This window comes from Mauremys reevesii, linkage group 1, assembly GCF_016161935.1.
Source record: "Mauremys reevesii isolate NIE-2019 linkage group 1, ASM1616193v1, whole genome shotgun sequence".
NCBI lineage: Eukaryota > Metazoa > Chordata > Testudines > Geoemydidae > Mauremys > Mauremys reevesii.
The window spans coordinates 335,669,344-335,691,809 of NC_052623.1; the positions used below are offsets into that span (position 1 = coordinate 335,669,344).

At 43.5% G+C, this 22,466-nt stretch overlaps 1 protein-coding gene and 1 long non-coding RNA gene across 3 annotated transcripts in view; one reads left to right on the forward strand and one right to left on the reverse strand.

The window, feature by feature from the left end:
* SLC26A5 (solute carrier family 26 member 5) overlaps positions 1 to 15,842 on the forward strand; it is a 36,887-nt gene extending 21,045 nt beyond the window's left edge. Inside the window, exons 8-19 of one of the 2 annotated variants that reach the window (XM_039517560.1) lie at positions 1,741 to 1,823; positions 1,925 to 2,072; positions 2,156 to 2,269; positions 2,607 to 2,684; positions 3,407 to 3,502; positions 5,306 to 5,412; positions 7,118 to 7,187; positions 11,085 to 11,177; positions 11,887 to 11,997; positions 14,156 to 14,362; positions 14,760 to 14,814; positions 15,511 to 15,842. In XM_039517560.1, coding sequence (XP_039373494.1) covers positions 1,741 to 1,823; positions 1,925 to 2,072; positions 2,156 to 2,269; positions 2,607 to 2,684; positions 3,407 to 3,502; positions 5,306 to 5,412; positions 7,118 to 7,187; positions 11,085 to 11,177; positions 11,887 to 11,997; positions 14,156 to 14,362; positions 14,760 to 14,814; positions 15,511 to 15,686 — 1,338 coding nt within the window. In that variant the 3' untranslated portion in view covers positions 15,687 to 15,842. The remainder of the gene's footprint in view (positions 1 to 1,740; positions 1,824 to 1,924; positions 2,073 to 2,155; positions 2,270 to 2,606; positions 2,685 to 3,406; positions 3,503 to 5,305; positions 5,413 to 7,117; positions 7,188 to 11,084; positions 11,178 to 11,886; positions 11,998 to 14,155; positions 14,363 to 14,759; positions 14,815 to 15,510) is intronic. The other variant, XM_039517567.1, reaches the window with a different exon arrangement.
* Positions 7,936 to 9,939, reverse strand: LOC120392922. Its single transcript, XR_005591826.1, has 3 exons — positions 9,805 to 9,939; positions 9,406 to 9,488; positions 7,936 to 9,308 (listed from the first exon to the last, which is right to left on the reverse strand). It is a non-coding gene; the product is annotated as an uncharacterized LOC120392922 (long non-coding RNA).
* Positions 15,843 to 22,466: the final 6,624 nt, after the last annotated feature.

A 22,466-nucleotide genomic window follows, 5' to 3' on the forward strand; every position in this document is an offset into this window, starting at 1 on the left:
AGCAGAGGAGTTACAATTCAATGACTCACTCACAGGAGACACACTGGAGTATTGCTTCACTTTGTGACTCAGCCAGGCCCACCAGACATGCCTGGACTTGTTCTCCAAGCACATGGACTAAGGGTATAAAACAGAACATGGGGCAACATGCTTGGCCTTTTCTCCTCCCCCGACGTACATTGCAAGCAACAAGAATGCTCAGAAGACTGAAGACTCCAACAGAGGAGATTGGCCCAGGTTTCAAGAGTGAAACCTGTGTACTATGAACTGCATTATTCAGTGGGGTGAGAAACTGCTTAAGCTCTTTCAGTACTCTAAAAAACCCACCTCCACGAGGGGCGTAGCTATCAGCGCTGGGGGCGTAGCTACCAGCGCTGGTGCACTGTCTGCACTGGCACAGCGCTGAAACTTCCTGCAGTCAGGGCTGTTTTTTTTTTTTTTTTTTTTTTTTACACCCCTGAGCTAGAAAGTTGCAGTGCTGTAAAGTGCTAGTGTAGACAAGCCCTATATGTTGCCCAGTCTAATAGGGTTGAGAGTTGACTGCGTGCTTATATTTTTTTATTTTGGTAACCACTCTGACTTTTTGCCTAATACTTATAATCACTTAAAATCTATCTTTTGTAATCAGCAAACTTGTTTTACTGTTTATCTTTACCAGTGAGTTTGCCTGAAGTGTTTGGTAAATATGCTCAGGTTTACAAAGGCTGGTGTATATCCACTTTCCATTGATGAAGTGGTAAACCAATTAATAACTGCTTGTCTTGAGCAGTGCAAGACCGTATATTCCTGAGGTACAAGGCTTGGAGCTGTGGGGATTTGGCTGGTGCCTTTCTCTGCATGAATGCTCCCAGAGAATCACACAATCTAGCTGGGTGTGGGGCTCCACCTGTGGTTGTGCTGAGTGATAACAGTGCCTGGAGGGGTTTGCTGCTTGACACTAGCAAAGCATTGTGTGAGAGAGCCCAGGCTGAGAGTTAAGGGGGCACAGCAGTCCCACAGTTCCAGGCTGCACCCTGGGGATCCCGTCACACCCTTACTGTCTTGATTTAGGAAAAAACACTATATTGTTCAACATTAGTGGTTCAAAACACCATTTCCATCAGTACCAAAGCACTGAAATAAATCCATTTTATGGAAGAGGACCAATCAGGCCTTGCTCTTTTTGACTGATAATCCCATATGAGACTGGTTCCAGCCACGTTCTTTCATTAGGTTGTTTCACATCTCAGGAACAGTCTTGTGTTTAATGTTGGGGCCCTTATTTGTAAAAAGGGGGTAATACTGCTTAGCTACCTTTTAGAAGGTGCTTTGAGTTGTATGATAAGTGCTAGTATTAGTATGCATCTTGTTAGTGTCTCCTTGGATATTTTTTTTCTTTGCTCATGAACCCTAATATGTTAATGTCCAGGGTTTGGGTAAGCAGTGGCAGTCTGACTGAGAGATGTGAGACTGTACTTCCAGATGCCCCATTTCAATTCTGTGTAAAGACAGAGTAGCTTAATGAAGAGGGTGTGGGGTAGAGGAGGAGACTTCCTTATTCTCCTGGGTTGCGTGAGCATTGGGAAGCTAATGGACTAATAATTTCCATCACATCCACTTAATGTCCATTCTTAGCATTGGTTCTAACGGATGTTTGCCCCTCAGATTGCGCACTCTCTCTTTTCGGCCTGTTTTTTCAAATGTGTGCATGCGCCTAAATAATCTGTACTCTTCTAAACAAGTTTACATGTGTGTTTTTAGGTAATAATAGCTACTGGAGTTTCAGCTGGAATGAATCTGTCCAAGACATATGAAGTGGATATTGTTGGGAATATCCCTAAAGGGTAAGGACAGTGAACGAAGCATATCCTTATTCAGGCTATACTCTTTGTTTTAATGTTGCGGGTATATTGTTGTAGTAACTCTTTATCATTTCATCTTCTAGATTACTTGCTCCAAAAGTACCTGATATAAATCTCATCCCAGCAGTGTTTGTAGACGCATTAGCAATAGCAATAGTTGGCTTTTCCATGGCTGTATCAATGTCCAAAATCTTTGCACTTAAACATGGCTACACTATTGATGGAAATCAGGTAACTTACCTTTTTTTATATGCTGGACTATGAAAATGTAAACCCCAAGAACGTGATCTGATTTGCTTTCTCATCTGAAACAGGAACTTATTGCCTTGGGAATATGTAATTCTGCAGGATCTTTCTTCCAGACCTTCTCGATCACTTGCTCAATGTCTCGGAGTCTTGTTCAGGAGAGCACTGGAGGGAAAACTCAGGTGTGTCTATCCAGATGTTCAGGCAAGGCAACATTTACTTTTTGGGACTCCAGATTTTGGAGCCTGTTGCTTGATAAGATGTCCAGGTCTTCTGTCTCTGGACTGACCAGAGGCCGCATTTCTCATGGTACTATAGTCTAGCCGAGGCCAAAGTGGAAGCACAGAGGATGTATCAATATGAAACTAATGGAGAAGGAATGAGGGATCAGAAAATCACTGAACCTCCAGTATTTCAGAAAGTGCAATGCAGGTCAACCAGTAATGTTTGCACTCCGTCTTGTTGCCTTGGGCAGTTTTTAATCTTCAGAAATGTCATTTCTTGTATCTTTTTGTTCAGATTGCAGGTACGCTGTCCTCAATCATGGTTCTGTTAGTCATTGTGGCTATTGGTTACCTCTTTGAACCACTACCACAGGTATAAGAACTTTGCCTTTGGATATTGTGTGTTTGAGCAGAAGTCAACTAGCTTTGCTTAACTATCACAAAATCTGTATCTAAATAAATTAACAGCTAAGGGCCCAAACCTGAAAAGTGCTGAGTGCCCTTAACACCCACTAAGGTCAGTGGGACTGAGGAGGGCGCTCGACGCCTTCCAGGATTGGGCCCTTGGTTGGTGGGCTTTGGGGTTTTTTTAGGTTAAATTAGAAAGCAGAATATAGTGAAGGAGTCAGAGCACTCCTCTTGTGTTTAATACTAGCCACGTTAGACGTTTTATTCCTCCTGAGGAATGAAAATAAGATCACCCTAAATACGTACACTGTGTATGGAACTGAGAATTCTTGAATGGGGTGTTAAGGGAGAAAGAGACTACTGAAATAGAACAGCGAGGAGGGAAGAGATAATTAGCATACAAAGTTATACTGTATTTGCTTATTTTATTCTTAGATAAATGTATTTGTTTTTGGTGCAATATATGCAAGATAATGTGCAATCCCTAAAGCTTTAATTGGCACAGTATCTTAACGTGTAGCCTGAAAAGTTGTTTAAAGGGAATGTGCATTTAACAGGCTTGCAGGTTGGTTCCCATCAGGGGTATAAAGTGCATAAACATGGCCCTTTTAATGATGCATTGGAAAGCTATTTCTGAGTGACATAGTTTTCAGGGTAAAATAAAAATGTCATTAAATTTGTTCCTAGACTGTGCTAGCTGCAATCGTAATGGTGAATCTGAAAGGAATGTTTAAACAGTTTGGAGATATAACACATTTCTGGAGAACCAGTAAGATCGAACTGGTAAGTGAAAATGCATATCACAGTGTACATTAATTTCTACTTTTTTAAGCAACAGTTCAGCATTCCCCAAGAATCTACAAAAGAGTAGAAACTTTCCTGGCAATTATAAGTGTATTGTTGTATCAGATGAAGTGACAGTACAAGGGTCAGGCTATGCTAGGAAAATGACCTGTTCCTGACAAGAAGTTGTGAACAGCAGATTGCTGCTCAGCTAGTGTTGAAAGTAGTTTGGTGCAGGTGGAAGCAAGACTATTTTTCAGTACTATTACAGAAAACATGGTAGAGATCTGGCTGAACATGCAAAAGCCTTTGGATTCTACAGGTGTCCCTAAGTAACATGAAAAACAAATCCCCTTGCTCTCTTCTCCTTTACCGCCAAAGAATGGTTAGCCTGACAGTGGGCTCAGGTCAAGAGTGACATGCAGGAGGCGTCACTTACTCTTTGTGATTCCATGGTAGCAGGTTAAGTTGTTACCTGGGTCACTGTTGGGGCTTGCAGCAATGGCTGCTGGGGTAGTGCCCCACTTGTCTATAGAGGGAGCTGAAAATGTGTACAAGACCTTTCGAACCATAGAAATACCCATAGACACTGGTTACCTGCTGGGCAGGAACTGGGGCTGCAAGTCTGTGGCCTGGCCTACACAGGTGGGGAGAGAGGGGAGGATCGATATAAGTCACACAACTTCAGCTACGTGAATAATGTAGCTGAAGTCGACGTACTTAGATTGACTTACCGTGGTGTCTTCACTACAGTGAGTTGACTGCTTCCGCTCCCTCGTCGACTCTGCCTGCGCCTCTCACCAAGTTGGAGTACAGGAGTCAACAGGAGAGTGCTCGGGGATCGATTTATCACGTCTAGACTAGACGCGATAAATCGATCCCCGCTGGATCAATCGCTGCCCGCCGATCCAGCTGGTAGTGAAGACATACTCTGGGTAGCAACCACTATTGTATATACCTAGTAACCCTGGGGTTGAGACTCCTGGACAAGGCCTTCACCCATGGAACCACCATCTGACCTTCACTGCCACATGAGACCCGAGAAACCGCTGAGCCCTGATCCTGCTGGCTGGCACAGGCACGACCATCCTCCAGACAGCAGGAGCTCCCTTTTTCCATAACAAGCTGCAAGCCCGCTGTGCCTTGTTTAATCACCCCAGTCCCTCTGCACTTTCCTGATTCCCTCCTACTCAGCACCATAATTCATCACCTCTTGAAGGCTTCACTGAGATGCCTGTACTGAGTTCTTGTGCCCATTCTGCTGCTTGGGTGTGTTTAGGGTTGCCAACCCTCCAGGATTGTCTTGGAGTCTCCTGGAATTAAAGATTAATCTTTAATTAAAGATAATGTCGTGATGAAACCTCCAGGAATTCGTCCAACCAAAGTTGGTACCGCTAGATGTGTTGGATGATACTAAACATCAGCACTACTGGTATTTTGCTGTGTAATCAATGTATGGTGAGTCTTCTGCTCAATACGATAATGATACCCGATTGGGCTACTTGTAATCCCCCTTGCACTGTTTGTCTTTACAGGGACAGCTTCATAGGAGGGTGAATGTCTGGCACATAGTAAAACATGTTCTACAGCGAAAATGAGTTAATGCTCTTTTTACAACTCATGTCAAATTATAAAACACTCCAACATGTCTTCCTCAGAGGGTATTGCCTTGCATTACATCAAGGAGAAACGTTGCAATGTGACCTCCCCTCGAACTGTGGTGGTGTATATGTGTGAGCCTGAGCCATGTTAACAAAAAAAAACTAGGTGCATTTTAATACATAGCTTTTGTTTGATGTTTAGGCCATCTGGATTGTTGCTTTTGTGGCCTCTGTTTTCCTGGGACTAGACTACGGCTTGCTTACTGCTGTGGCGTTTGCAATGATAACCGTTATTTACAGAACACAAAGGTCAGACTTTTTTTCCCTCTTTCTCAGAATCAAGGCTTTGTGGTGTATTTTTTTTTTTTTTTAAGGGAATGAAATAAAACAGAAGTCCCATTTCATGAGTACAGTAGAATCTGCTTAATTGGGTCATCCTGAGGGTGTCCCAGTTCAGGGCCCAGTTCTGTTGCTTCAACCACAGAATGTACATAAAAGACAGCAGTTAACGTCCACAAATACTGTTCTAAATGAAACCCCAGGAATATGCAGATTCTGTTTCATTTTTAATCTGTATTTGATCATTTTTATTAAAGCCCTAGAGCTCAGAATTTCAGACTTGTTTAATGCCTGGCATTTGTCAAGTGCATTACTGTTAAATGGAATTTATGCTAAGACTGGCCCAATTAAGCAGAAGTCACTGTTATGTGTTAGCATTTGATGGGAGATGTCCCAGTGGGGGCAGTGTTGGGTCAATTCTGGTCCAATGTTAGGTCAGTTTTGGACCCACATAATATGTGTCATATATACTCAATCATAAGCTGGTTCATTTATAAGCAGATTCCCCCCCAAGATGGATAAGTAAAAATAGAAATTTTTTATAACCCATTCATAAACCGACCCTGTAATTCAGGGGTTGTCAAACTTTGGCTCCCGGGCCATCAAGATAAGCCGGTGGGCCGAGACGGTTTGTTTACCTCGAGCGTCCGCAGGCATGGAGGTAAACCTAAGCAAACAAAGTGTCCCAGCGCGCCAGCGGCTTACTCGTGGGGAAATTTTGGGGATGGAGGGGGGAGAAGCTGGGGGTGGAGGGGAGAGAAGCTGGGGATCAGCGGAGTAACCCCTGTGACTACCTCACATGACTCCACCCCTAGCCTGGACCCCCACACTCTCCCCATCCCATCCCTTCCCACCTTATCTGGGGAGGGCCAGGGGAGGATGTCTCTGGCCTGGCCAGTGCTGCTCCAGCAGGCTGCGCCGGCGGGTGTGGCTGCAGCCTGCCAGCCCCAGAGCTGCAGCTGCTTCAGAGGCTGGGGGGAGAGCAGCGTGGCCAGAAGCAGAGAGACTCTGGCCCCGCCTCTTCCCTTCTGGCTGTGCTGCCTCTCCTTGCGCCCTCTGTTGCGGGGAGGGGCTGTGTCCCACCTCTCCCTCTCTATACCGTTCGTAAGACGACCCCCTTCTCTGATGCTTCCCTTTTTTACTAAAAAAAATTTGGCTTATGAATGAGTATATACAGTAGTTAATTCCCTGGGAGCTGAGTGTTCAGCATCTTACAGAATCAGGTCCTTCCCTCTGAGAAGCAGGATGTTTCTTTGATACTGTGGCCCAAGTTCCCTGCTGGTGTGAGCTGGAATAGCTCCATTGTAGTCAATGAAGCTGTGCCAACTTACACCAGAAGAGAATTTGGCCCTGTAGCTTTTGCTGGCCAGTTGCAGCAGTTGGCCCACCCAGCTGGTGTCCATCAGTTGATGGTCATCAGACAGGCTGGGATATTTTCCAAATGCCCTTTTTATTAAAAAAGACTTAGTTTGATTCATGGTTTAATCACCACATGGCACCTTTATTATGTTCTTGCTGTAAACTTCCTCAAAGCATGTTTTGATTAGTCCGTACAGACACTGCACTAAAGTGCAGTAGCTATATCTGGGGTAGGTTCAAAGCTGTATTTTAATGTGTGTTCTTCTCTAATCTGTGAACTGTAATATTGAGACCGTATGCATCCATTTCTCTCCAGTCCACAGTACAGAATCCTGGGTCAAATTCCTAACACAGACATTTACTGTGACGTGGAAGAGTATGAAGAGGTAGGAATGTGTTTTCCTGTATTAAATTATTATTATTAAATTGCTGTTATAGAGCATAGTCAGATTCCTGGAATGGCTGAACAGTCTTAACACTGTAATTTTATGCATAGCGGCGAGAGCCTCCTGCTGTGAAACTAGCCGCTCCTACATTCTTCTATGCTAAGGTTACACTGTGGGGAACAAACTTACTTCGCTTTAATAATATGCACCATTTTGTTTCAGATTTTAGTGCTTTTATAATAAATGTGCACGTTCCCTTGTAGTTTGTATTGCATGACAAGTTCTGGTGCAAAGACCACCTATAATAGAGGTCTTTGTACAGCACTTGATCTAGTTTAAGATTCTAGGGTTTATATAAGTACCATTACTAATACCAGAGCTGTATGTGAACTCATTCAGGGTGAGCTCCACTAGTCGCTTTAGCTATATTAATGAAAACCTACAGAACCAAAGACCTAATGTAGTCTGTTTTTAGTAGAGCCGGGCAAGTGGGTCCCAATGGAGAACTTCATTCTATGAACTCCACCTCTCTGTTTTCCAGTTATCCATGACCAGCCTTATTTTCACAAACCTATTTATTATTTGATGAATGATTTCTGTGAGCATAATGTCACGCTCTGGCTTACACTCAAGGCTGTTTTGTATCTGCTGTTTATGCTGTATGAAGTCACCGACGTTGCATGGTATTGCTTCTGCTCTTGGAGAACGTTTCCCAAACTTACAAGGAGCTTTCAAGGTGGCTGCACAAACACTTCTGGAGCTAGTACTTGTGCAGTATTTATGTATTTGCACGAGTGCTTGCATCACTTTTTTGTTTCCTTTTCATAAACATTTTTAGGAACACCATTTTGTTGGCAAAAAGGGGATATAAATTCACTGTTTTGTATTCAAACATTGGCCAGGAATTTTTGAAATCTTTGCCCAGCTGTCATAAGGGGAGCTGCTTTTTTAAAGGTCCATATGCCCACATCACTAAGTGTCTGTCTCTTACAAACCTGCATTGAAAAGAATGATGCTGGAATCCTAAAGCATTGTTGCCACCAGAAGTTGTTATGCTTTGAACAGAGTGACAAGAAGATGTCTGTGGGTATGCTGATATCCACACAGGCTAGTCCCATATCACTGCTGTGCTAAATGTATTGGGTATTCCCTCCCCTAGCGTTTCTAACTCTGTTGTAAACATGCTTGGGCTGTGTGTGGCATGCCAGACCTCTGCTTTGGGCCAGAGCATTTCAGTTTAAAGTGTCGGAGCTTCTTCTATTAGTGGCTCTGCATAGTCACACTTATGGTAACATGTCACCTGGTGCTACCTAGTATTGCCCATTAGAGTGCACATGTACCCCTTCCTACTCCTCCCTCAAGCGATTCCAAATATTCTGACTTTAGAATTCTTTTTAGTACAAGGTAGTTTTTAAATCTAGAGAGTTCAGTCTAGCTTGTAAGGTGGGTTCTGTGTATTGGCAGAACCAAAGAGGAGGCTGGGTTTTCAGAGATGTGCTTTGTGCCCATCTGTCTTCCTGGCATCAGACAACCATTTTAGATGCCTTAGGTGCATGGGGTAAGGCCACACTCCTGGGAGTTCTATTTGCCAGAGTGCTCTGTCATGCCCAGAGCCTACCAGGAGAAACAGAACAGACTGCAGGTACTTCTAGGCGGTCTAATGGTTCCAAGACTGGGATCTTTGTCGGTGCTGGCTCCTTCTATTAAAGCTGTTAAGCTTCAGAGGCACTGTTCGTGGGAAAAAAAGGCTAACTGCTTAAGAAACTTAGAGCCACGTCGGCGCCAAATGTATCTGTTCTGGAGAAGACGGCCCCTGTTAACAGTGCCAGATATCAGACTATTTGGATCTGTCCAATTCTGACATGGCCTCTGCAGTTCTGTCTCTGAAATCCAAGTCAGTTCTGTCTTCCCCTTTGAAGACCAGAGGTGCAGAGCCGAGTATTTCTCTGAATCCAGTACTCCGCAGGTCTGTGGGGCCAGCTCCTTCCTCCTGTTTCAGGACCATCCTCAGTTCCAAAGTTGTCCTTTACTGTAGTGGTGGATGTTTATGAGCTTTCTTCAGATCAGAGTGAGGATGAGGAGAAAGACTTTGTCAGTGTTGGCAATTTGCACCTTCTTCATCTGAAAAGAGCAGAGAAAGTTGTTAGTCTTTCTCTAGATCCATGTATGCATCTTCTTCCCAAAACTCCTACAGGATCTCCAGGCAGATTTTTCTCACCTCTTGTTTCTCTTCACCCTCCTGGTCTGTTGCTTTCTCCAGTGAGATCCATAGTGGATCCGAGGTCAGAGCCTCAGAGGAGGCTAGAGGAAGAATTAAAAAACCTGATTTATCACCGTTCTTGACTGTTCAGCCAGGGTTTCCTCACTCCTTTGCTGTAGGCTTAAGCAGATACTCTGCATACAAATGACTCTGTTTCTCTTATCCCAGACCAGAAAGAGGATTTCACTGTTAAGCTGATGAGGCCAGCACTTAGGAAGGCCCTGTGGGTGATACTAGGGCAGCACATGGACAATGACTTAAAATGATTCTTTATGCTTGAGTGTCAACAGGGTACTCAGTGGCATAAAAGAAGCTTTGGGCCCTTCCCATCTCAGAAAAGGCTAGCACAGCTCCTACCAGCTCAGGATGTTCTGTTGATAAGGCTGCTGCCTACAAGTAAGGATCTTCTGGATTCAGGTCTCAGCTGGATGTTCCAAATGGCAAAGTGGCGTCTGCACAGCCAACGTATCTGGACATACTCCACAAATGGTGGCCTCTGCACGGTGTGACATCACACTCACCGTACATGTGAGGTCATGCTGTGTGGAGGCTGCCATTTTGTAGGTCAAAATGGTGGCCTCCTGTTTGTGGAGCAGGGCAAGATGTGTTCAGGGGCAGACAGCATTGTCTCATGGGACGAATCTGGCCCGTTGAACCCATGACCCCATTTTATGATGGGGCTACCCCATTTGGGGTTGCAGCACACAGTGTGAGAACCCCCTCATATAGCCTCCACTCAGAACATTAATCAACATTGTGGGGGCTACACATGTGCTCCAGCAGGCACTGTGTGGAGAAGGTTCTCCCATTAGGTAGCACCAAACGGCACTTTATCCATAAGTGGGAATATGCAGAGTCACCTCAAAGGATGGTTACAAGTGAGTAATCTTCATTTCCAGGTGCCTGTGTAAACAGTTGTGAATCTGCTTTAAAGGGGATTTTATTAACAATATCAAAGCAGTAACCAAATGGGGGGAGGGGAGGTTTTCCTTAGGAACATTTAAAAACGAAGTACTTTAAAACCATACAAATCTGAGATCAGGTTACTGTGTTTTCCATTTTTGTCACTGAGGACACCATGAAGTGTAGGTCAAGAAAGAAAGAAATAAAAAATAATTGGAAAAGTATCAATAAAATCAGTGGGGAGGAAGGAGAAGAGAAGCATTTATAGAACTGCATGATTTCCTGATATTAAATAATACCTAGTGTTCATAGCAACGTTAGATTTAATTCGATTTTAAATTATTTTATTTCATTGTTAAAAATATAAATGCAAATATTATGTGATATTGATCTCTCAGTATTTTATTGTATTACAACTATTAGAAGGTCCTTCTAATTTACTTTCCATACAGCATCCTGGGTGGGAGTATATTTCCCTTTATTTGCAGCATGCTACCCATCATTCACGCTGTTCCATGGCTGTTCTAGAGACAACAGTACCATTGGTATGGGTTACATTCAGTGACATCCACATGTGCAGTGGGAAGTTGGCTTATGTTGTGTATTCTGTGGTTCGGGCAATGAATATTTGTGATCATTCTTGTGACTGTGTATGTGGCAGAAAAATAAATGTGTGCTTTCCTTCCCGAATAAATAGCACTTAATTTCATGTATTGTAACGTTTCATTCCTTAGGTGAAAGAATATCCTGGAATAAAAATATTCCAGGCCAATGCATCCCTCTATTTTGCCAATAGTGAATTGTATGCAAGTGCGCTGAAGAAAAAGGTGAGTAAAACCAATTCCTTAGTATTCTCTCCCCTCTTGAAATAGTGAACTGGTCTCTGAAAAGCTTTAAGGTTAATCCTTTTGTGCATCATCTTTCAGCTCCATTGGCAAAGTCTCTTCCCCCCTTATATGAACTGGGATTTCCTAGGAGGGTGAATATGAAATTTACTTGTAGTTTGATTCTGTGAAGGGCACTACACACAAATTATCTACATATACACATTACTTCACCCACCACCAAAATGCTGCCATATTTGGTGGGGAGGGGTTTAACACCAATAACGTGTATATTTAAGGGATAAGACTGCATTGGCAGGGAATGACACACATACTAATCTCTTAAACATTTTTCTGTAGCTTCCATGATGAATCTTGTACAGTTGAGGTGGGTGGTGCTTGTTTTCACGAAGCAAATGGCATTGACGATTTATATTTATATAAATCTCACACTCAATCAGTGTTCTGTTGAAAATTGTCACTATCTGATCTAGAAAAGGATTGTGGTTCAAATTTCCACCTCATCATTGTATTAACATGCTGATTCCAAAGATTACTGCTTCTTTCTTCGTACATTTCCCCTTTAAGGAAAGCTGTATAATGTAATCATACATTATAATATGTTAAGGTGATGAATTTGACCTTTGAATAAGTAACATGATAGTCCTAACAAATTGAACCTCATTTGATTATGCCTTTCCTTATCTGGTAGACTGGAGTTGATCCATGTGCTGTATTGGCAGCAAAGAAAAAAGCCCAGAAAAGGCATGCCAAGGAACTAAAGCAGACAAATGAACACAGGAAGAAAGCAGTCTTGAAGCCTGTGAGTGCCAGAGTAAATACTTGCCTTTTTTTCCCCCAATCTAGCAAGTTATCTTATTGTTTTGGCTCTTTATGCATCATTTATACAAGAATGTTACTTGAAACAGGAAGGCTTAGAAATGTGTGTTGTGCAGCACAGACTGTTTTTGTTAGAAAACTACATCAAAAAAGGGAATGTCACTCAGACTTGTTTTAGAGAATTCTCTAAAACAGGGCTTAGTGAGATCTAGGAACAGAGAAACTGTCATCCTGGATCAGACCTAAGATCCATCTAGTCCAGTCTCCTGTCTGATAATGGCCAGAGGCTTTAGAGAAAGGTGTAGAAATTTCACAGTAGGCAGATTTGGGGTTATCTGAGCTAATGTGGGCTAATCTGAAATTAACTCAAAGTAATAACCTGTTAAATATAAATATTTCCATTTCTGCACACAAGAACGACTTATTGATTTGGTTAACAGAAAAAGGGGGATCTGATGAAAACCAGAGTGTGAAGACAAGGACTGTCTGAAATTTATGCACATTTATGTGCCTATTCTCTGTGGGAGCTGTTAGGTGCTCAGTGCTTTTGAAAATCAGGTGGGTGCCTAACTATGGGATCAAGAGCCTAATTGTAGTGTGACGGGTTAGATCACAGAACCCCCCTTGGGAGCTGCCACCTGATGTGCCAAGACTACTTCTACCCCTGCCAGCCTGGGACCCCAACACCCTGTCTTGCTGAGCCAGATGCTCCCATCTGCTCCTTTAAAGACCCAGGGTCTGAATTACTTGCCCCAAAGCTGCAGGTTTACCTGAAAACAGCTAACAGAAGTGTTCCTGTCTTTAACACTCAGATGCCCAACTCCCAATGGGGTCTAAACCCAAATAAATCTATTTTACCCTGTATAAAGCTTATGCAGGGTAAATTTATAAATTGTTCGCCCTCTATAACACTGATAGAGAGAGATGCACAGTTGTTTGCTCCCCCAGGTATTATTAACTCAGAGTATGTATTAAGTAAAAAGTGATTTTCTTAAACACAGACAGTAGGATTTAAGTGGTTCCAAGTAGTAACAGACAGAACAAAGTAAGTCACCAAGCAAAATAAAATAAAATAAAAAGTGCAAATCTATGTCTAATCAAACTGAATACAGATAATCTCACCCTCAGAGATGCTTCAGTAAGTTTTTTTTCCTCAGACTGGACACCTTCCAAGCCTGGGCACAATTCTTTCCCCTAGTACAGCGCTTGTTCCAGCTCAGGTGGCAGCTAGGGGATTCTTCATGATGGCTTCTCTCCTGCTTTGTTCTGTTCCACCCCTTTATATATCTTTTGCATAAGGTGTGAATCCTTTGTCCCTCCCTGGGTTCCCATTCCCCCTTTCTCAATGGAAAGACACCAGGTTAAAGATGGATTCCAGTTCAGGTGACATGATCACATGTCACTGCAAGACTTCATTGCCCACTTGCCAGCACACAGGTATACAGGAAGACTTACAGGTAAAACACACCCATCTGCAGACAATTGTCCTGGTTAATGGGAGTCATCAAGATTCCAAACCACCATTAATGGCCCACACTTTGCATAATTACAATAGGCCCTCAGAGTTATATTTCATATTTCTAGTTTCAGATACAAGAGTGGTACATTTATACAAATAGGATGATCACACTCAGTAGATTATAAGCTTTGTAATGATACCTTACAAGAAACCTTTTGCATGAAGCATATTCCAGTTTCATTATATTCACTCATTAGCATATTTTATAAAACCATATAGACTGCAACGTCACATGTAGGCTCTTATTTTTTAAGATTTTGGCCCTAGACATTTTTATTCCTGAACATGTGTGTTATAGCAGAATGAGCTGCTCTTGGCACTGCCAGGCCAGTGTGGTTATTTCCATTGCCAGAGAGGAGAAAATGCTGATGTAAGTTTTTGAATGAAAGCTGTAAGGTCATGTCTTAGATCTACTTGAACTTGCTACGTACAATTGGCATATATAGAGAAGGTGGGGGAGGGCTAGGTCTAAGTTCAGGTATAAATCCTGTGAACGTAAACATGTGAGAGGGTGGGTAGAAGCCATAGACCTTATCAGAGGCTGAAGGAAGCTTGTGGAAAAATCGTTATTGCAAATGTATCTACTTGTCATTAAGCTCTTGAGTTTTATCTTCTCTTATAGACTAATGACATGGAAACAAGTGTAAAACACGAGGTAATTAATGATGAGTTACCTCTAAATGGAAAATCTGCAGATGCTAATGCACAAGGCACATCTCCTGATGAACTTGAACACTTTATGGAGCCAATGACAAATGTTCACTGTATAATTTTGGACTTGACACCAGTGAACTTCGTGGATTCAGTTGGAGCAAAAATGTTAAAATCAGTAAGTGGTATCTTTCATATTCCCTCCACCAAAATACATGTCATGTCTTTTGTAGGGCACTAAGAGGGCCAATCCAGATGATCTTGCATCAAACTCTAATTACTACAGGTTTTAACTTTCACCTTTGATGCTAAGTTCTTGCTGCTATACTGGGGAACGTGTGACCATCTTGTGCAACTCTCAAGTCAAGTTAAGCTACAAAGTGCCTATGTAAAAGCTATAGGGATGGAAGAGGCAGAAGATAATGCTGTGCAAGAGTCATTTTAAAAGAGAAATAACCGTTAAGCAGCTGAACAGCTTTTTAAAAAATGCATTTTGTATTTTGTCTTATACCAGTGAAATTGTGATATGTACAAAGGTATTTCTACAGATTAAACCTCCATTTAAACTTCTGCAGGTTATAAAAGAATATGAAGAAGTTGGCGTTTTTGTGTGTGTAGCCGGCTGCAGTGGTAAGTTGTAGAGTTTTGGCGGGATTCAGGTGGGGTTGGCATCCATCCATGGATTTTTGTATTGCCAGCCATCACTGTAGGGTCTGAGTGTCTTCCCCATTTGAAAAAAAATATTGGTTTGAGAGGAGAATCAGGGCCTAGTCCACCAGGCCATGACTGGTGCCAGAGAAAAACGCTGATTTAGCATGTTCTTCAAAGGCTTGATCCTGCTCCAACTGACTTGAATAGCCCTAAACACGTAACTGCAATGGGACACCTTGTATATGCTTCAAGTTAGGAGCGTGCTTAAGTACCTTGCTGAATCGGACCTAACTCACTCTGTTCTAGTCAGTGGGGTGTCACCATTGTGTGAGGAGAATCAGGTGCAATAATGTTTCTGATTTCTGACATTTGGAAGTTTATCGTTGGCCCCTGAGACTGCTCAACGGTATATTATGGCTGGATGAAGATGTGCTAGTATATACACACATACATCTGTAATTGGAAATCTACTCGGCTGTACATTTAAATCTTGTGTATTTTACCTATAGCATTATTTGGCTTGCATCTTTTTTGTCTCAAATCTGTTTTGAACAGAAAAACTTGGGACTGGGAAAGCAACACGCTATCTGCCTCCCCCTTAGTTAATCTAAACAAAAACACAAGACACGAGATACATGTGTGCCATGGTTATAGTTTAATATATTTGCTTTACAGGCCCTGTTATGGATGATCTGACTCGACTTAATTTTTTTGAAAAATCCACCACCAGAGATTTGCTGTTTCACAGTGTTCACGATGCTGTTCTCTCCTGCCAGCTGAAGGTTGGGTCTGTTCCACAAACTGCCTCAGACCTCTTTGTTAGTAATTCAGAATCACACATGGAGAACTGAAATCTGCATAATTCCATGAGAAAGAGAGACTCTACCAACACTTAATTTGCACAGTATAAACCGAGGGTAAGACTATCCACCTCTACGGGTATACTCTACAGAGGTGGGGTAGTTTATTTGCTACAGGAATAATAAACAAACGGTTTGCCGCCTTAATACTTTTGAGCTGTGCTCTTCCTTACCTGAATCTGGGTGTAACTTAAATCAACATGCAAACATTTTATTTGTATGTTGTTGAAAATAATGTACACCGCTACCCCAATATAACACTGTCCTTGGGAGCCAAAAAATCTTACCACGTTATAGGTGAAACCGCATTATATCGAACTTGCTGTGATCCGTCGGAGTGCGCAGCCCCGCCCCCACTCCCCAGAGCGCTGCTTCACCACGCTCTATCCAAATTCATGTTATATCAGGCCATGTTATATCAGGGTAGAGGTGTATTTTGCTGCGGACAGGATATTGGAACATTCTGATGAGGGTGGGTTAAGTTTTTAGAAACATGGCATTGGAGGATATTGCACTAAGCTGCATATTAGTTCACTTTGGATAAAATATTGAAACATCTGGAGTGCAGGTAATGGACAAATGGATATGTCACACACTGTTTCCAGCAAAGTGGGATCTTGCAAAAAACATCTTTTATGCAAATACCAATGCGGTGTACCACTGTCTTAAAGGGTTTTCTTAGTCAGATTCAAAAACTGCTGCCAGCAGGGGTCAGCAACCTGTGGTATGCGTGCCAAAGGTGGCACACTGCTGCCAGCGGGGTCCCGGCCGCCGACCCCGGTCAGCCTGCTGCCGGCCTGGATAGACGGAACCTAGGCTGGCAGCAGGCTGAGCGGGGCCGGCAGACGGAACCCCAAACTCAGCCCGCTGCTAGTCTGGGGTTCTGTCTGCTGCCCGCACTGCCGGTCTGGCATGCGAAACCTTAAATTAATGAAGACTTGGCACACCGCTTCTCAAAGGTTGCCAACCCCTGGTATATAGGGGAGATTCTTGTTCAAAACTATGCCTATCTACTAGCTGGATTTGTGACATTTCATGCTGGTGTCATTAACTGCTGTTTTCTTAAACTGGATGGTACAGACCATGTTCCTATTTTTATATTTAACCTGTCTCAACAATGACCACCTCATTCTCAAAATATTCTCCCCGTTTTGGCTGAATTTCAAATCAAACATAATTAGTATATTACTATTCCTACTAAACAATTCCAGTGCTACAGTTGAGTCACACCTACTAGAAAATAGCGAATTACCACCAAGTAGTAAATGATTGAGGATAATCTGGTTAAATGGGGTGTGACCAGACTGTCTGAGACAGATGAACCTTCTGCAGTCCCTTTTAAACTGCTACAGGCAGGTAGTCAAGGGCCAAACATAATTCGATGTGGAAGAAGAGACCTATTCAGTCCTTGACATCATCCTGCTCCCAGTGCAGGCTTGTCTCTGATCCTGCCTTTAAATGCTTTGTAGCATGAAGTTTTGCAAAACCTAATATGTATACTTAAATCGATGACAACTTGTTCAAATTTAAATATTCCCTGACACCAAGGACAACCCTCCTAAGGCACAGATGTGCTTAAAGTGAAACTCCCTACTCTCTCTTCACTCTAATTTTAATTGCTGTAGCTGATAGAACCTGTCTTGACCCAGCTATAGTATTTTTTTTAGAGCTGGACTCAAGCATTGTTGAAACTCTTTGCACAAAGTTCCTGTTTTAAGGCTAGCCAAGCTATAAAATGACTCTTCATATTGTTCCATCATAAGAAAGGTTCTGTGCTTTAGGGCAATACAAAGGACTTCCTCCTCTTCTCTGGAAGTACAACTAGGTCTGTATTTAGTTGGCTTTATATATGAGCTATGCTCCTCAGTGCAGAGGAGGAGGAGGAGGAGGTAAGTGCCGTGCCTCTGATCCAGCTGGCAACACAGATGGGCAAAATTTGGCATCAGCAATGAAACCATGACTGGAAATTAAAAGGATTAAGTGAATGTACTACATGGATCTCGGGAGCATTTTTATTCCGGTGCCAGGGTAAATTTTGTAATTTTAATCTAGCTAAGTCCTTTTGTATCAACATGCAGTATATATTTTTAGCCGTACAGTTTCTTCAGTTAATGTCAAAATTGTCTGTCTTCAACATCCCAAATAAAGAGGGGTTCAATGACTTGATTTTCTTAATCCTGCAGCACTGCGTTCGGAGACAAAAAGATTCTTTTTGTGTATCAGCTACTGGCCCGGGTTTTCAAAAGTGACTACTGGCTTTCTCTAACAGGGGTCCAGCTATCAATGGGCAGGAGCCCAAGCACTTACTGAAGGTCAATTGCCTTTAACAGGTGTCAGGTTGGGTGTTCAAATCTCTAATCATGTTGGAAAATCTGAACCAGAAATTGAAGAAGCTATAAAGCTTTTTTGAAAGGATGAGAGATTGCAATAGGAACATAACCTAAGCTCTTCTAAGACATCTGTCCCAAATAATGGACTGAGAAAGTTTTTTTTTTTTTAAGTGAGTGGTTACCATAGTGCTGATGTGCAATTGGGAAGGGGAGAAGTGCCAGAGGGGTGGGGTGCCCTTCAGAGTCCTTGTGAAAGGGTAAAAGGAGCCTCCTTGCTGACTCTACTAGCAAACCAAGAATGTATTTAAAGAAAACTCCTCCAAGGGCCTGAGCAATTCATTTACATCCTCCTTGCATAAGTAACACTTACTTCAAATAGGCTTTGACAGTAGGGAAAGATCAGTTACAGCTTTTCCCTGCATGTCACTATTTAAGCAAAGCCTATAGCTTTCCTGAAGAGGGAAACCTCCTGTGTTGAATAGGATTTGCTGTAATAGCTGCTCTCCACAAGCAATGTGAGGATATACTCTCCCTCACAGGAGCCCTGACTCCTTCCCACTCCATATCCCCAACCCCCACTTCTAGTCAACTTGCCTTCTGAGTGCTGGTTCAAGCAAGAAGGGACAAGGTAGGTGCAGGCCACAGCTTCACTTTTCTTCTAGTGCCAGAAAGTTCCTGAGCTGCCCTGCTTAAAGTCTCCATTTAGCCATACATCTGCCAGAGCCCGGCTCTGAGGCAGTGTCCTGACACACCTAGGGGTAGGAGCTAGGGATAATGGTGGCTTTAGTTTCCCCAAGCCATGCATTCCTTAGAGTGAAGCTGCCTCTGCTAACACACCAAGACCACGTGGATTCCTTGTTAAGGCTGTAGGTGAGTCCACTATCCAGTATTGGAGTCAGTTTTCTGCTTTTAAGTGGTGTACTAGCCATGACTTTTATTCTTAGGCTGATGCCTCCTGCTGCCACTGAGATTAAATTGATAAACTGACAGATTTTAGCTGGAACTGACCATGATGATCATCAAAGTGGACCATGGGCTTTAGAGTTTTGCTACTTTGCTCTTATGCTTCTGTAGTGGGCTAGCAGTGGTCATTGGTTCTCAGGCAGCATCAAATCATATTCCCTGCCAGCCCCTACAAAGCATAAATCAAGCAATTGTTGTTTGATGCTGTACTCAGACAGCTTGGCAGGAGACCATTGTTCCCTTCCACCAGCTTTTACACAGCAAGAGGGGAGAGATTTACAACAAAGTCCAGGGGAAGAGGGTTACTTAGGGCTTGGCTACACTGGAGAGTTGCAGTGCTGGTGGTGGGTTTACAGTGCTGCAACTTACACATCATCCACATTTGCAAGGCACATACAGTGCTGTATCTCCCTGGCTGCAGGGCTGGCTGTACTCCTGCTCTGCCTCGGATATAACTATTGCAGCGCTGCTCCACCAGTGTGGCCACCAAAAGCGCTGTAATTGGCCTCCAGCAGAATTTTCCCATAATGCTTTTAACTAAAGAACTTTCTTTGTTTTGTTATGATGCCTCTCTTTGGGCTGGTCCACACTAAGAAGCGGGGTCGAACTAGGGTACGCAAACTCAGCTATGTGAATAGCGTAGCTGAATTCGAAGTACCCTAGATCAAACTACTCACCCGTCCAGACGCCGCAGAATCGAAGTCCGCGGCTCCAAGGTCGACTCCGCCACCGCCTTTTGCAGTGGTGGAGTACCGGAGTTGACCGCGGCGCTTCTGGAGTTCGAACTATCGCGTCCAGATTAGATGTAATAGGTCGAACTCCGAGAAGTCAAACTCACCGCGTCGACCCGTCTGGTAACTGGTAAGTGTAGACTAGCCCTTTGTTTTGTTGTGAACTTGGGGCTCCTGGAGCTGCTTATCTAAAAAAACAAACACAGCTACTGTTTGCTGTGGATGAGGCAAGCAGGGGGAGGAATGTCTACAGCTAGTGTTTACTTGAGGAGAGAAACAGCATAGCGGGGAGGGGGAGGGTGGGAAGGGAGTCTGGCAGAGCAGCTGCTTATCTGGTCTGCAGGCTGTTTGCATTTAAGAGTGAATGAGGTGTCGGGGAAATGGTCAGAATTTGCAAGGCAGGGAGCTGAGACAGTGTCAGCTCCAAAAATCCACTTCCCCCCCCACACACACACACTCCCTGTCACACTCCACCCCCACCCCCACCCCCCTCTTTTGAAAAGCATGTTGCAGCCACTTGAATGCTGGGATAGCTGCCCATAATGCACCACTCCCAACACCACTGCAACTGTGGCCCCACTGCAGCGCTGGTAGCTGTCAGTGTGGCCACACTCCAGCGCTTTCCCTACACAGCTGGATGAAGACAGCTTTAACTCCCAGTGCTGCACATCTGCAACTGTAGCCAAGCCCTCTGGAAAACAAACCAACCCTGCATTTTCTTTTATCCACATTTGCTCCTGCTTTCTGGTGGGGGGGGCAGCTGCAGGGAGGAGGCAAGAGCCATTGTTATTGAAACCAACCCCATGTGAAAGCATCAGGATACCACTGCTTCTGCTCTACAGCAAGAATAATGAGGGAGGACTACAGTATAGTGGGCAAGACTACTGCTGGAGAGCAAGGAAGAGGCTGAGCTGTTTTTTTTGAAACCAGCCTTTAGTCTAAAACTGGCAGGAACTAACTTCCCAGAACCAGACTGTATGTTGGGTTAGTTTCATGGAAAAGAATGGGCCCAGAAGACAAGGTATTTAATTTTAATAATTAGAAGTGGAAGGGACCTTGAAAGGTTATTGAGTCCAGCCCCCAGCCTTCACTAGCAGGACCAAGTACTGATTTTACCCCAGATCCTTAAGTGGCCCTCTCAAGGATTGAACTCACAACCCTGGGTTTAGCAGGCCAATGCTCAAACCACTGAACTATCCCCCCTCCCCCTTTGTACAGTGATAGAGTATGAGTTACCTTATCACTGTACAACACTAACAAATGACTGAAAACATTTTTAAAGGGTGCTTTTGCCAGAGGATTTAGCAGACCATGGTCTCTGTATTTTTAAACAGTTAATATTTCACATGCTTTAAGTACTTTTTCCTTTAACACTACCCCTGATTTGCTTCAGCTGCAATAGTCTTTAGGCGAATGGCCCTGTCTGACCCTCTTAGCTGCTATGAAGGATAACATGCCTTTTTTTGTTGTTTTTTTTTTTTTTGGGGGGGGGGGGGGAGAGGTAGGTTATTTACAGAAAGCTGGAGCTGTTGCTGTGGCACTGATGCTGCTTTCTCGTAGAGACACAAAAGCAGCAGCAGAACTAGAAAACGCAGCTTCTGGGTCTGAGGTTGACTCATTTGCAACCTCAGTACTTGAGCAACACAAGCACAGCCCAGTCTTATTAACCCTAAGCCCTGCCAAACTTGTACCATTGTCAGGCTACTTACTGTGCTGCTTTTAGCTGCCTCCTTGGTCACATGCTCACAAGAAGTGTTTCAAACTTCTGGTTCTCAAACTCATTTGCTCATGCCACCCTTCTTTGTCTGTAGTAGTTTATACCCCGCACCCTGACAAGTACATATACTGGTAAAAAATGCAACTCACTGAATATTAAAAGCAGTAAGGCATTGATTCAGACAGAGCCATTTAAGCATATAGTGCTTTGGCTACCAAGTTCTGAAGGCAGTGCTGCTGCCAGCAGCAGCAGCAGAGAAGGGTGGCAGTATCATACCTTCACCCTTACTTCTCCGCTGCTGCTCTCTGCTCTGCCTTCTCTCACTCTCTCAGGATACATTTCATGTCTCCCATTTTGAGAATCCTGTTTCAAACTGAATAGTCTTACTAGTTCAGCCAAGAGCTTAATAGTCAGAAGGTAAAAGGAGAGGGACAGGAAAGAAGAAATAAGGTGGGAAAGAAGCAGCGCACACAGTGTGTGACAGCAAGATCTAAAAGGTGTCCCAGCTTTAGGAGGTGGTGATGGCATTGGGTCCCTCACTTTGGTTAGGGCATCCCAGGAGAAGGAGAGAGGCCCAGCAGTGTAACAGCAGATCTTTCAGAACATGATGAAGCTCTCACTCCTCGTCCACCTGTATCCGACAGTTATTGTTAACTTTAAGAATGCCAAAAGTGTGATGGGCAGACTAACCCCTCTCTTCATTTTGCCCACTGACTTTCAGTCCCACATTCCTTTTGTTTGCCAGGCATGATCTGTGTCCTTGAGTTATGGAAGGAGCCTTTTTGTTTGGACTAATTCTGTCCATCTCCCTTTCGTACCTTTCCCATCAACATTTATGGTTAGAAGCTGACATTTTTTGAACCTTTACCCACCTTTCAACAACTGAGTTTAGTTTGCCTGCTACAGCCCAACAGCAGCATTCGCGGTTAGTAGTAAGCCCAGGCTGGGTACATGACATGCTTCCAGTACCCTTGAAGCAGCCTCTTCCACTGTATTGCTCCAAGCAGCCAGACTTTAGACTTTCCCTTTA